Source organism: Lissotriton vulgaris, chromosome 2_2 (genome assembly GCF_964263255.1).
Source record: "Lissotriton vulgaris chromosome 2_2, aLisVul1.2, whole genome shotgun sequence".
In the NCBI taxonomy this organism is placed as follows: domain Eukaryota; kingdom Metazoa; phylum Chordata; class Amphibia; order Caudata; family Salamandridae; genus Lissotriton; species Lissotriton vulgaris.
In genome coordinates, this window is record NC_141688.1 from 30,960,769 (window position 1) to 30,974,859 (window position 14,091).

Here is a 14,091-nt window from a genome sequence, read left to right on the forward strand (position 1 = left end):
CTCAATGCATCCGTCGCCACAGCCACTTTTCCCGATGCATGGAAACACGCAGACATCAGACCCATTCTCAAAAAACCCTCTGTGAACCCCTTCAAAATACAGAACTATCGCTCCATGTCGCGACTCCCTTTTCCTGCCAAAATCTGGAGAAGGCACCAACTGAAAGCTCACTGAGCACATGGAGAGAAGCAACCTACTTGATGCATCCCAATCCGGATTCTGCGCAAACCTCTGCACCAAGACTGCCCTGATCACCGCCACAGAAGACACCTAAATGCTACTTGATAGTGGAGAATACGCAGCCCTGATCCTCGTCAACCTCTCTGCAGCTGCTGACACTGTATCCCAACACACACTCATCAAGAGACTGCACCAGATTGGGACCAAGGGAGATGCATTCAGATGGATCGGTTCATTCCTCACTAGACGTACACAGAGAATCCGGCTTTCTCCCTTCACCTCGGAACCCACGAGCACCATCTGCAGTGTCCCTCAAGGTTCATCCCTTTGCCCCACCCTATTGAACCCCTACATGATTCCTCTATCCAACATCGTCAGAACCCACGATATCAACATCATATCCTACGCCGATGACACCCAGCTCATCCTCTCACTCTCAGCAGACCCCACCACCAACATGACAAAATTCCACATCTGCTGTAGAATGTTGCAGACTGGATGAACGACAACTGTCTGAAGCTCAATATAGACTAGACCGAAGTGCTGATCTTTGGCAACAATGACTCTTGCTGGAACGACACCTGGTGGACCGCTGAACTCAGATCCACCCCACACCAAAAGACCACGCCTGCAACCTCAGTATCACCCTGAACAGCAAACTCACCCTGAAAGGACAGTTTAACATAATCTCCTCTGTCTGCTTCCACACTCTCCACATGCACCAAAGAATCTTCAAATGGCTCCTCATAAGCACGAAAAAAATAATCATAATAGCCCTGATCACCAGCGAAGTGGACAACGGCAATGCACCGTATGCAGGAACCCCCACTGAAAAAACCAGAACGCTCCAGACGATATAGCTCAGCGGCCAGACTGATCCTCAACCTATCCAAACAGACCCACATCACCCAACACCTGAGGAACTTTCACTGGCTTCCCATACAGAAAAGATGCCAATTCAAGCTACTAACAAACGCCTACAAAGCGCTCCACGACCAAGGACCAGCATTCATGAACCACCGCCTTAACTTCAACCAACCATCCCGAAACCTTAATTTCTCCTCCCCCGCTCTTGCACAGGCACAGTGCATCTGCGAAATGGAGACGGCCTATTTTGCCACCTTGCTGCCAAGTCCACGAACACCCTCCCTCTCCACCTAAAAACATCGCCCTCGCCGAAGGAGGTGTGAAATCTCTGCACTTCAACCTTCCTCACACCGCAGTTAGGGATGGACAAAAGACCAGGCGTGGCCAAAACCTTCCTCTCAATGAACTGCAGAGGCTGTGGCCCCACCCTCACCTCTGCCACAGTGGCATAAAGAAACTTGAGGGGACCCCCTGCAAGATATGATTGGGACCCCCACCACGTCTCCTTGTTACAATAAATCCAGTAACCACATATATTTGTGGGATGAATTATAGTCTAGATATGGGATTGCCGACAGTGAAACCAGCAGGCCTAACTTCTATTTATTATATTTGTATTTTGTTTTCAGGTACACAAACCAGAAAGGTAAATATTTTAATGAAAAACGATGACAAAAATCCCATTTAAAACACATTACATCTTTAACCGCAACATACCATTTGAATATAAATTAATTCTTAACTAGCATAGAACCTAAAAATCGAAAACCTTTGGATTCCCAGTCCCTGCGATTCACAAAGTCATAGGGTTTGCAACCACAAAATGACGTTATAATATACACTACACCCATTTTGCAATTCAGTGAACCTTTCAGACTCCCCTTTCGGCAAAAATTCCCTTTCAACTGCCTGGTATTATCATCATCTGCCCAATAAGATCATGTGCTAGGTCCCCTTCCTTGCAAGCCCACATAAATGGCTTGGTATCACTGATTTCTTTCTTATACACGAGAGAAAAGTGTTAGTTTGGAAACTAAAATTGCAAAGAATATTCCTCTAATTCCAGTATGAAAACACAAACGTACTTTGTGGAAACAATGAAGGAAAATGCTGTATATGTGTACAAAAAATTATCCATTAGACCCTACACAGTGACCTTGCATTTTACCATTTCAGGTGTGAATAGTTGATACACTGCATTCTGGTACTTGTAGTCCTGTCTATGATGGGAAAAGCAAAATAACAAAAAACAGGTTGACAAAAAACATAAATCTGAGAGGTCGAGATATCTGCTTTACAATACTGCAACTTTAAATGGATATTTAAATATTGAATTCACGGAATCTTTTTATATAACACAAAGGCAATCTGCTTTGTTGAGGTGAGCAGCCTTTACAACGCGGGTATTACCACGCGCTGTCATTACTACGCTGCTTTTACAACGCAAGTCGTTACAACGACTTGCGCTGGAGGGCGCTGCTGGATAGGGAATAGTTTAATTTTCTATTCCAACACCTTCCCTACTGTAATGTGGGCTGGAGTTGGAATAGAAAATTAAACTATTCCACTATCCAGCGCTTACAGCGCAAGTCGTTGTAACGACTTGCGTTGTAAAAACAGCGTTGTAATGGCACGCGTGGTAATAGCCCGCGTTGTAGTGACATACAACCCTTGGTTGACTACTTTGGTTTAAAAAAATATATACAAAGCTATTGGAAATATTGATTTAAAGCTGGTCCCTTTCCTTTTTTCAATGTTGTGCTTTTATTGGCATATATTTTTCAATTAGTTTTAAACTATATGCATTAGTGTCCTGGCTGGTATTTTTTCCCTTATCAGTACATACCTTTAACAGTTAATGTAAGAAGAAAACACTTTAAACAGTGTTTTCAGCTGTCCTAATGGCCCCTGACTGATAACTTAAGTAAAGAAAGACAGAAAGGCAATGTTAAAGTGAATATATCATTTCATATAAAGTTCTACTTAAGAATCACGTGCAGGCCTTCGCAGAGTCTTAAAACATGAAGAGAGAGAGAGAGAGAGAGAGATGGAATTCTTCTCTGGGAAAGGAGGCAACCCTCCCTCTGCTCCAGGCAGTACTGTGCCACCTTTACTTCAAAAGACCAGCAGTGCTCTGTCGAGGTTGCTCACTCAGAGGGACCCACCCACTCATGTAAGGTGCCCGGCAGGCTGGGACTGAAGAGGAACAAATACCTTATTTTGTGTCTTTTCAGTCCTGGGTCAGATCTGCTTTGGAGAGATGTGCTGAGGCGGCCTCCTTCATGTAGATAAGACTGGGGGCCACCTGCATTCTGGGGGTGTCCGCTACGCTCCTGCCATCTGCCAGGAGAGTTTACTGGAAGTGGCTAGTCCGCAGCCCCTTGCTAGTAGGGTTCTTTTGGGGGTGTTTCCGAGGGTGGCCCTGTTTTGGCCCCTCCCACATCAGAATCAGGGTCCCCACCATCCACCTACAGGTACACAGGCAATACATTTCCATCGTCTGTGAAGTCTCATCTTTCTCCTCATCTTGTGCCACTGTAAACCTGGGGAATCCACGTGGATCCCCTTTAATCCTGTGAGCCAAGCTTTAAGGCTGAACATTAAAATACATCTGTTTTAGCACGTGCAGAATCTTCTATCATTGGTTGCATTTTTTACCCCTTATATTTTTCAGGTTAATCGGATCACAAGGTTTCTGCTACTTTCAAGTGCTGCGTAAATCTCATGATATTTCAAGTATATACGTCAAGTCTTTACTTTACACTTTCAACCCGAGCTGATCAGCTTTTCTTACTGAAGTGGTAGTCTAGTAGTATTTGAGCATTGGACATTAATCTGAATCTAGTGTCGATCAAAAATATGTGAGCAAGCACTATCTCACATGAAAATAATGTTTTTTCTTTCCACAGTGTTGCATCCTCAGATTGCATGCTAAGTGAGAAAGGCTCATCAATATTCCTAAAACCTTGCATGGAAACCGACCTTGAATTAAAATTTCTGATTGTCACCTATGCCTTTACCTTCAATTATATTATGCTGTTTCCCATCCTTGCACTCCTTCTTTCTCTGAACAGTCTACTCTGTCACACGCGTGTCTCCCGTAATCTCTATTATTACATTTGTACAAACTGCCCAAACATTTTTAAAAAAAATCATAACTAACTCCTTTGCATTACACCTTCATCCCCTCCAGCTCATTTACTAATTCCACCAACCATCTGCAGGAACTCACATAAACCTACTAATAATCACACCGAAGTTCTATTAATTTCATCTACCACATAGAAACGTAGGTAAATCCATGGAATGGTTTCCTTGAGCGTAGAAGAGTAATCCCAATAATAAATTGCAAACAATAATCATTGGACTAACCACTAACATTGGGTTTCCAGAGCAGCGTGCTCCCCGGCGTAAAGCAGTTCAACAGCTCGTCAGGGGTAATAAGTGGTTTATAAATCATTTACAATTACAATTCTAGAAGCTGGCGCTTCTACTGGATCCTACTTCTGGATATTATTGACTGGCTCCTTTCTCTTCCCTGATGTCATAGGGAGTTTGGTGTCTTCGTAGTAATTTCCATATTAATCTGCATCTTCAATCAAGAGGTACAAGATTGGCAAGTAAAAATTTTTTCCCTTCGTTTTTTCCTCCAAATTGCGACTCTTTAAGGAAGACATTTGACACCTAACTGTTAAGTGCAGGGTGGCACCTTGGCATCCAAGATAGTGGGAGGAGTTACTGCTTTCTCAGGAAATCCAGAAGGGGACTCATCAAACCTTGCTAGCGTCCAGCATTTGATAAAACTACGGGCCGATAGCCCCATCTCCTCTCTATGGCAAAACGAGTGTCTCACAGTCAATGCAGGACTGTTTATTTGCCTAAATTAACTTTAGCATTACAGCTGAAAGGTTGTTGAAAAAAGTCTGATTTAGAATAATGGAAACGTTCGTGACAAGCTAGAGTAGCCTCAGGAAAAGCAAAATCAGCATCAGGGAGATTCATCCAGACACCAATAGAGGCATGCTAAACAAGTGTTCCTCCTGGGTTCTAGGTTTTATCGTGCAATAACCTATAGTTGTCCCATTGCAGTACTTCTCTCTCACTGTATCCTGATTCACAAATATTTAACTCCTGGGGCGTTTTAAATTAGCGGACGCCTCTTTGTATTGAAATCAGGTACAACACCAAGCGGTTACCCTGCGACAGGCCACAGGTATAGTGTATAATAGGTTAGATAAACCCAATATTCCATTCTCCCAATTTACTTCTATGCAATATGGTAAGAATGACAAGTTCTGTTCCAAAGAGTCTAAGGCTTTCTCCGCTTCTGATAAGATTACAGCCCCCCCAAAACCTGGAGGCAGCAGAAGAAGATTGTGTTGATGAGCATCCTGTGATGAAGCACATCTGATCTGGCAAAACAAAATGTGCTAGATAAGAAAGGAGACTGTTTGCTATCATGTTAGTTAATATTCTGGTGTCTAAATTTATTAGAGACAATCATCTGTAAAATTTGCATCTCCTGATCTCATAAGCTAGCATATCATCATCGTGTTCAATGTGAGTTATCGCGCTAGTGTTTTACCCGGGCAATCCCCCCCCTATGGATCCTAGCTAATGAGTTACCCACATTTTTGTTTCCTGATGTGACATCTTACTAATTTGACAATAATACATTGATGGTTTGTAGCATGGAGGTGTACTTGGAGTTTGAATACTAAACCTCTAGTTAATTAATGTCATTTTCCAGGCTGCTGAGGCCGAACATGATAGAGCCAAGAATTCGTGTTTTCACAGCACTGTATTTTCTACTGATACATGGCCTTACATTCTTCCTTTAATGTGCATGTCCTGGCGCCTAACTTCATTAGGGAAGTGAATATCCAAGAGTGCATCGTTCTGAAATCATGGAGTCTGCATGTTCACCTCTGAGGCAGTGTGAGTAACGAAAGAGGCAACATTCCACTTAAGTGCGCAAGACATAAACCATTATAACAGGATCCTGCATCAGACCTGGACACTGTGGGGTCCAGGACATGTTGAAGTCACCTCCTCAAAACAAGGCTGTAGTATTTCCACTTCTCTTTCTTGTTCCTAAGAGCTTATGTCATTATAGAATGTTATGCTTGTAATAAAGAATGTTAAGTATGTAATGGTAGTGACATGTAGAACAAGTGGTAACTAGGACAGAATGCCAGTCTATGCCTCTGCCTGACAGCTGATGGATGGGATCTTCTCTGTAATGAATAAATCTACAATATCTGCCTTCCTGTATCCAGTGTTTCATTTCTGGAATACTTCAAAGGCCTGTTGGTTAAACACATGCATTCAGCCAGGGTATCCGTAAAGAACCGAGGGCAGTGTTGGTTAAGACAGAATGTGTTAAACAGTGTACATAACAACCCACCCATGATACCCAGGATCATAACATAAAGGCTTTCACCGTCAACAATTGTACACATGTGAAGAAAAGCCATCCGTTCTTGAATTAGCTTGGTAGCATCCTTTGAGTGTATGAAACAAAGTAAAGGAAGGGCCCTCACCCTAGGTATCCTGCAGAGGGGCTGCATTGATTTTAGGCCTGTGAAAGTACACTAGTACCCCTCTATTGTACTCATATCCCAGGTCTATAGTCTTAAGGTGTTGCATGTTTCATTCCTCATCTTTACCCTATGCATTCATATTGTATGGTATCACAGTTGCCAACAATGTATGCATTATCATGTTGATTCCGCCATTGGCCCGCAAAGAGTTGTAAAGCCTAAACATTAACACTGTGTGAACTTCTATCCTCCCATCCCATATGGACTATGAATGAAGCTCCATTTTCCTCCTCAAACAATATACAGTAATAATGATGAAAATGAAAACAGCCATATTATAAAAGAATAACATTTAGAGCAATATATGCTGGGTGCATCAAATGCCAATGCTCATGCCCCACTCCAAACAAGACCCAGTGCCTTTGAATCTACCCACCATAATTAACCTGGCAATATAAACTGTAATGAAAAGTATAAGGCCAACTTCATTGTTGCATCTCCTTGCCTTATAAAATAATGCACACAAATAGCACACCGCTTGTAACAGACAAACAGTTCTTTTTATAGTCAGCTAAAGATATCTGCTCATCTTGGCTATGTAGGTAGAGTAAACAAATCACCTATCAACCTATAGTAAGCAAACAAGCTATGATAGGTTTAGGCGGGCTGCCATGCAGCGGCCATGGTGCCACTGACTGGTTAACCTGTTCCCCTATGAAAACACTCAAGTATTGGATCCATCAAATATATCCAGCATCCTATTTTCCATGAATGTTTCCAATCAGCTTTTATTAGTTGACTCACAGACTCTCACAATTCTCATATTTTTAAGTCTGGACCTGGCCTCTAAACCCTGATTCTTAGCTTTAATCACTTCTAGCACTTTTTGCCATTCTGAGTAACATTTCGTTGTTGGATGCATTGTTTTCCAGGGCTGGGATGCAGCAATTCATCGAGCTATGCTAGATTTTTAGGCGAGATTGTTACATGTATCCGACAGGGGATTAGAGATGTCACCCAGTGCCTGTGCACCAGAATTCCAGAGTTTGACCTCCGGTCACACCGGTACCATCTTTAAGTGGTCTATGATTGGTTGCTGGAAATTTCAGGAGAAGCTCCACGGTTCAAGTTCATTCTGACACGTCATGGCATGCAGGAAATTACACATTCACATGTCCTCCAGGTAGTGGGGTTTCTACTTTGGGATTGCACTTGCTGAAGATGACCCATGTGCCAACTAAGGTAAATACTAAATGGTACAGAAGCAGTGGAGAGAAGGTCAACACATAGCACCTGACGACCTATTACCTCATTGTTTGATGATCTTGCTTCTTGGCACAGATTTCTCTATTTGGACTACTGGATGCTGTTCTTATTTTGGGGTCACCTTCAGTACCCGCTTTGGCTCATTGATAGACCCTTTCTTCAAACCCCTCTCGGGTGTAGTCCAAGCAAAATTGTAGCAGGACTTGAGATGGTGTTTCCAACCAAAGAAGGAAACTGATTCCCAAAAGCACCACCCCTCCAGTCTGCTGCTGTGGTCCGCCTCACGCTGATGAATGAGAAGTGCCTCAAACACTGTTCTGGGGAGGCCATCACATATTGGTACTCTGTTTCTAGGCCAGAGATGTATATCCTTCCAGTCTGACTTTTTATGGGTTGTCTGGTTTCTTGGGAGCATTTCTTTTCACACCTAGCTCCTTGGTTATATGTCACTGTGCTGCAAATGCTGCAGGTAGGTGGGTGGAACCGGATGTTGCCTGAGTGGGTCTAGCAAGGTAAATAGTCCTAAAGGAGTTGTACTTCCCTCAATTCTTTGATACATTACCCCATATGTGCACAATTCTAGAAAATAATGGAGTTAGTAAGAGGGCGATTCCGGCATTGCATTTCAGAGTGGCTTTTTATTGGAGCCTAGTGCACTCCCTGGTCTTCACTAATGTTCTAGGGTCTGCCTTCAGTCTTCATCCTATCTGACAAGCTTTCTCTTTCCCCAGTTTTATGAATCACTCAGGCACAGAGGATTCAAAATGGATTCATGTGTCTTTGTAGTCCGAAAGGACAGTCACATGCACATCCACTTCCCTCCCATGTAGGCCCCTTTCTGTATGAATTGAACAGGAAAAGGGTGTCTACTCCTCCCGGTATTATTAGCTTCTAGTATTTCCCAGGCCAGTTAAGAGACAGCAGTCGCTCCATACAAAACAAGCATTTGCAATGCAATAGGTCTCGCAGTTGTTAGAATTTGAGCCATTGGCATTGTAAATGGCACTGCCTTTTATTTATGTGTTGGTTTTTAAAACATAAATAAAAGGCATTGTCAATTACAATGCCAATAGGTTAAACTCTCGCAATTGCGAGACCTGTCGCATTGCAAATGCTTGTTAAGTCAAGGTACCAAGTTTCCAAAAACTTCGCGTAAAGCCACTACTGAGGTTCCCTTCCATAGCCCTGTTTTTTAACTTGTGAAATCTGCCACCAGTTTTCTACATTCATAGCCTGGGACCTGCAAAGACCATGGGTTATTTGCCAACGCTTTTAAAGCCAGCTTCTGTGTACCATCACCAAATAGGGAATTAAATTGAAATAAACCTAAAGTAATGCTTTTAGCTCTTCTTATTTGTGATTTTGTAGGGCAGCCCTGTTAACAAATATTCTGTCAAGAGGTAATACATTGCTTTACTCCTTCTATGGGCTCCCCCACCAAAACACAGGCTAACCTGATTCAGCCTGTATAATCCTCAGCAAATCTCCCCAAACTCACCGTAACACCCCTGAAAGGAGAAGGGTACAAACACTTAAACGAATCATAACGGTGGTGGGGGTAACAACTCAGTGGTGCTGCAGAGTCACCTTCACCAAGACCAAAACACTTCTGTAACCCTCAATCAGTCCTAAAGTCTTCTAGCCACAATATTTAGCACCGATAAATCACTTCTAGTCTTAAATCACCTCCCAGTGCCCCCTGTTGTGGTTTCCAACAAAACACACTCCTTTTCCAATCAACCCTGTATCCCATTTTCCATGATCAAGGTGTACCTGATGAGTGAGTTTCCAGCGATTGGAATGAGCTGTCCTCGAGACTCGTGCTTGGCGTCCTACGGACGATGCATGTGTAAGGAGACTCCGAACATGGGGCAGACAGGGAGACCATGGATATCTGCTTCCTCCATTTCACCTCTGGAGTGATCTCCACCTGTGAGAGCAGCACAAGGAGAACAAATGGATTACTTGTTCTATATAACACGTTATCCATGACCACGTTTTTATTATCTGCCTTCAGCATATGTTTTTAAAACTTCACCACTTGATTTTAATACTCCTCTGAATCACGCCGCGCCTCATTATTGCTGTTAAACTGTACTCACCCAGCCTGCTACCACTAGGTTACACACGTTCTCCCCAGTCCACCACGGATGCTTCCGGTTGTGTGGAGGGAGGCATACGCAAAACCGGAAGTGGTTCCCAGGCGCCAGTACTACGGGCAGCAGTCTAGTTGCTTGCCGGCCAGTACTTAAGCCATGCATTTTCAAACGCTCAGCGGATGCGCGCCGCTGGCGAGCCAAAGGCAACCCCGTCTGCGCCTGTCCGCGCCGGGACCGAGCCCAGGGCCAAAAACCCTGGATAAAACCTCTCAGACACATCCAGGCATTCCTACTCAAGTAACCAACTAAAAAAGATCGGCCTCGATCTTCCCCTGTCCAGCTGCCCTCAGCCCCACTCACTCTCACTAGATAACCGCACGACTCTCAGCTGCACCTCATGCCACTTCACAGTGAATATTCCCATTAAAGAGTTCCCATTCCGACATCAACCGCCCAATACCAATCAGGTTAATACTCACTCGGCACTCATAAACGCGAGATCACTCCCCAAGCACAAAGACGAACTAGCGGCCTTCATCACTTCATATAACTTAAACATGATATACATAACCGAAACATGAGGCGGACCGGATTTCTGCATCGCCACCCCCGAAGGGTATTCGGTACTCAGACAAGACAGACTCTTCAAAAGAGGAGGCGGATTGACCATCATACACTGCGACAACTACCTTGTAAGGACTGAACCCATCCTCACATCCACATGCGAAGCCTTAGCTTTTTCAATAAGACTAAGCCATTCGCATTCCTTTAAATGCATCCTCTTATATCGCCCCCCAGGTCCACGATCAGAGTTCATCTCCTCACTAGGCAGCCTACACGAACCGGCGGCCGGTCCATCTGACTTTACCACCCTGGGAGACTTTAACTTCCATCTGGAGAACTTTCAAGACTTGACACCGCCACACTGACATCAGAACTAGAATCCATTAACCTCCATCAAATGGTCATTGGTCCCTCACATAAAGCAGGCCACACCTTAGACTGACTTTTCACGAACAATGCTAAGCTTACATTAAGCGCCTCCCAATTCAAGGCATTGGGCTCAATAGACTGGCAGCATCTTAAATCTCAGCTACAGGCATCCAACTACCCGCCCAACCCAGATCCATTCTCAGCCTCTGCCAACTACAGAGTGGTTAAGCAATGCATTAGACTCTTCGTGCCCGTAAAAAAACTCTCAGAATCAGAACAGAATCACTGCCTCAGCCCCTTGGTTTTCAGAATCCTTAAGGTTAGAAAAGCAACGATGCAGAAACATCGAGAGACAATGGCGCAGAAACTATCTCCCAAATGACAAAGCCCGCTATAAATCTGCACTGTTACAATACAAACTCCTCATCACATCAGAAAAAAGTAAATACTATATTAATCAAATTGAAAAAGCGCAAGACTCCACCAAACTCCTCTTCCAGGTAGTCATAATACTCTCAGGTTCAAGAACCAATCCCCCACCTGTGTCAGGATCCACAGCCTATCGCGCCTGCCACGCTAGAAACTACATTTCCCATGAGCCTTGAGGCTCCACTCAGGAAGTACATCTGGGGGAAAGATGCGCTTCCGGTTGCGCGTTATTCAGTTCCCTGTTTGTCTTCAGCGTGAGAGCGGAAGCTCTGCACGCTTATACCTAGTTCCTGAAGCCGCCGGTCGGAGTGCGACGGAGCAGGACCTCCGGTGTCTGCTGTGTGGATCTCCCACCGTGAGGTCTCAAACGTCATCACCAAGCTCTTGGTTTGAGCAGTTCCGCAGGTATTGTTGTACCGAATCTTCCGCCGCCTCTAGCGGCCAGCATTCTGCCCACGCTTAACATTTCGAGCATATTTATTCTGGAAGCTAGTGTCTTACTTCCTAGAGGCTCCTTGGTTTTGGGTGTTGCGGAACGCTGTGGCGGTCGAAACCACGTGTTACCGTACACCTTTGTACTTTCATGACTGTATCGGTAGCGGGGCACTGTAGTGAGGTTAACTACGTGTCGCCGTTACTCTCCTGGCATTTGAGGGAATCTATACAAGCGGGGGCGTTGTAGTGAAGTTAACTACATGCTCCTGGGACCTTTGTTTTACGTTTGGTGCACCTTAACAGAATTCAGTGGTGGTCGCAACTACGTTTTTCTGTTGTAAAGCCTTATTCACTTTTGGGTCGTTACTGTGGTTCCTCTGAAGAAAAGGGAGCGGAGTGTTGTAGTTCTTGCTTCCTACACACTGCCGTTTCCCTCGTACGTTGTCTGGATCATATATACATTATTTCCGGAATTCTTGGACCCCCATGTATACATTGAGTCCTTCTAACAGTCTGTGGTATGTGGGATATGATTGGTTACGAGTGTCCAGTAAAGTGTGAATGCGTCTGTTAGGTGAGGATCTTCATTCACCCTCTGCTTCTATGTTCCTAGGATATTCTTACAGGCTGTGACTGAAGGGCTGTGTTGGTTTACTATCAAAGGCTTGGTTTTTCTTATCATTCAGGTATATATAATTAAGTATAATTAGCGAGACTTCATGAGAGTAGTACTGTGTGGCATTAAGCACTTATTTGATACATGTCTTGTTTTTTGTTACAGGCATCACTGGAAGTGAGGCAAAAGGAAAGAACATGGCGCTCCCAGTATTGCCCTTTAGCCAGGGCCACGTATTGCTTAGCCAGGAAGACATACCAAAAAACTCTACATAACCATAAGACTACCTACTACTCATCTAAAATCCTAAACTCCACCAATAAGTCAAAAGAAATCTTTAGGATAGTAAGCGACCTATGCAATGACGACAGAACCTCTCCTCCGGTAGTTCCTACACAAGCGCTATGCAACTCCCTGAATGACTTTTTTCGCGATAAGATTTTACTGATTAAACAGAACATCTCCACACTTCCAGCTTGTGCCCCTGTGGATGACATCTATTTCAATCCCTTAACTTTACATTCTTTTCCCCCTATTGATTTGAAAACGTTCTTGGAATTATTGTCTAGAGTCAAATCAGGCTCCCCTATGGATGTTTGCCCCCCCCAAATCATGAAAGAAATCGGTCGAGCCATGCCCAACAGCATGATACCCCTGCTTAACGACTCTCTCACCTCAGGGATAGTGCCCAGTAGCTTTAAGCAGGCCTTATTGATACCCCTCACCAAGAAACCTGGTATTGACCCGCTGGACCTCACGAACTACCGGCCTATATCCTTGCTGCCCTTCCTATCCAAAATGTTGGAAGCTCATGTTACCAACTGCCTCTCAAACTTCGTGGAGGAATCGGGCAATCTTCAACCCAACCAAGCAGGATTCCGGCCTGGTCATTCTACCGAGGCAGTAATATTGGCCGTCCAGAATACCTTGAGGTCCAATGCTGATAAAAATCTTCATCAAGCCCTGGTACTTCTTGATTTGTCCGCCGCATTCGACACGGTTGACTATTCTATTCTGGTCAACCGTGTCGAACAGGCAGGCCTTAGAGACTCTGCTCTAGCCTGGCTGAAATCGTTCATTTCTGAACGTACTCAGTCTGTCCGCCTAGGCTCCTTTTCTGCTGCCAAAGTCAAGTCCTTTTGTGGGGTGCCCCAAGGCTCTTCGTTATCTCCCTTATTGTTTAACTTGTATATGCGGCCCCTTCTTTTTGCTTTAAGAAAGCACAAAGTCACTGTATACAATTATGCAGATGACTTGCAGCTAGTTTTCATACTTAATTCCCCAAATGCTGTGGAGGACTTTCAAGCCACTATGACTTTAATCCAGAGTTGGATGTCCTCAAATCATCTTAAATTAAACCCGGGGAAAACTGAGCTGATCCTGCCCGGTAAGAGCGAAATCAGTTGGAGCCCTAACTTCTGGCCTGTTGATATGGGCCCCCCCCCTAAGAAATCTCTGACTGTAAAAAGTCTGGGGATAACCATCAATGAGGACCTCACGTTAAAATCCCAGATTGGAACCGTGGTTTCCTCTGGATTTTTTCAATTGAGGAAAATTAGGAAAATCGCACACTTCCTCACCCATTCCGCCCTAATTCAGGTGGTCATGGCCCTAGTCCTTTCCCACATCGACTTCTCAAACAGTCTATATCTTGGCCTACCTGTAGGCCAACTTAGAAGACTGCAGTACTTGCAGAATCAGGCCGCTAGGCTGATCTGCAATG

The 14,091-nt window shown here is 44.2% G+C and overlaps 1 protein-coding gene across 1 annotated transcript in view; it reads right to left on the reverse strand.

The window, feature by feature from the left end:
- Positions 1-14,091, reverse strand: part of GRAMD2A (GRAM domain containing 2A) — a 124,160-nt gene that overhangs the window by 36,521 nt on the left and 73,548 nt on the right. Inside the window, exon 8 of the mRNA XM_086959856.1 lies at positions 9,630-9,786. Within this exon, the coding sequence (XP_086815982.1) occupies positions 9,630-9,786 (157 nt within the window). The remainder of the gene's footprint in view (positions 1-9,629; positions 9,787-14,091) is intronic.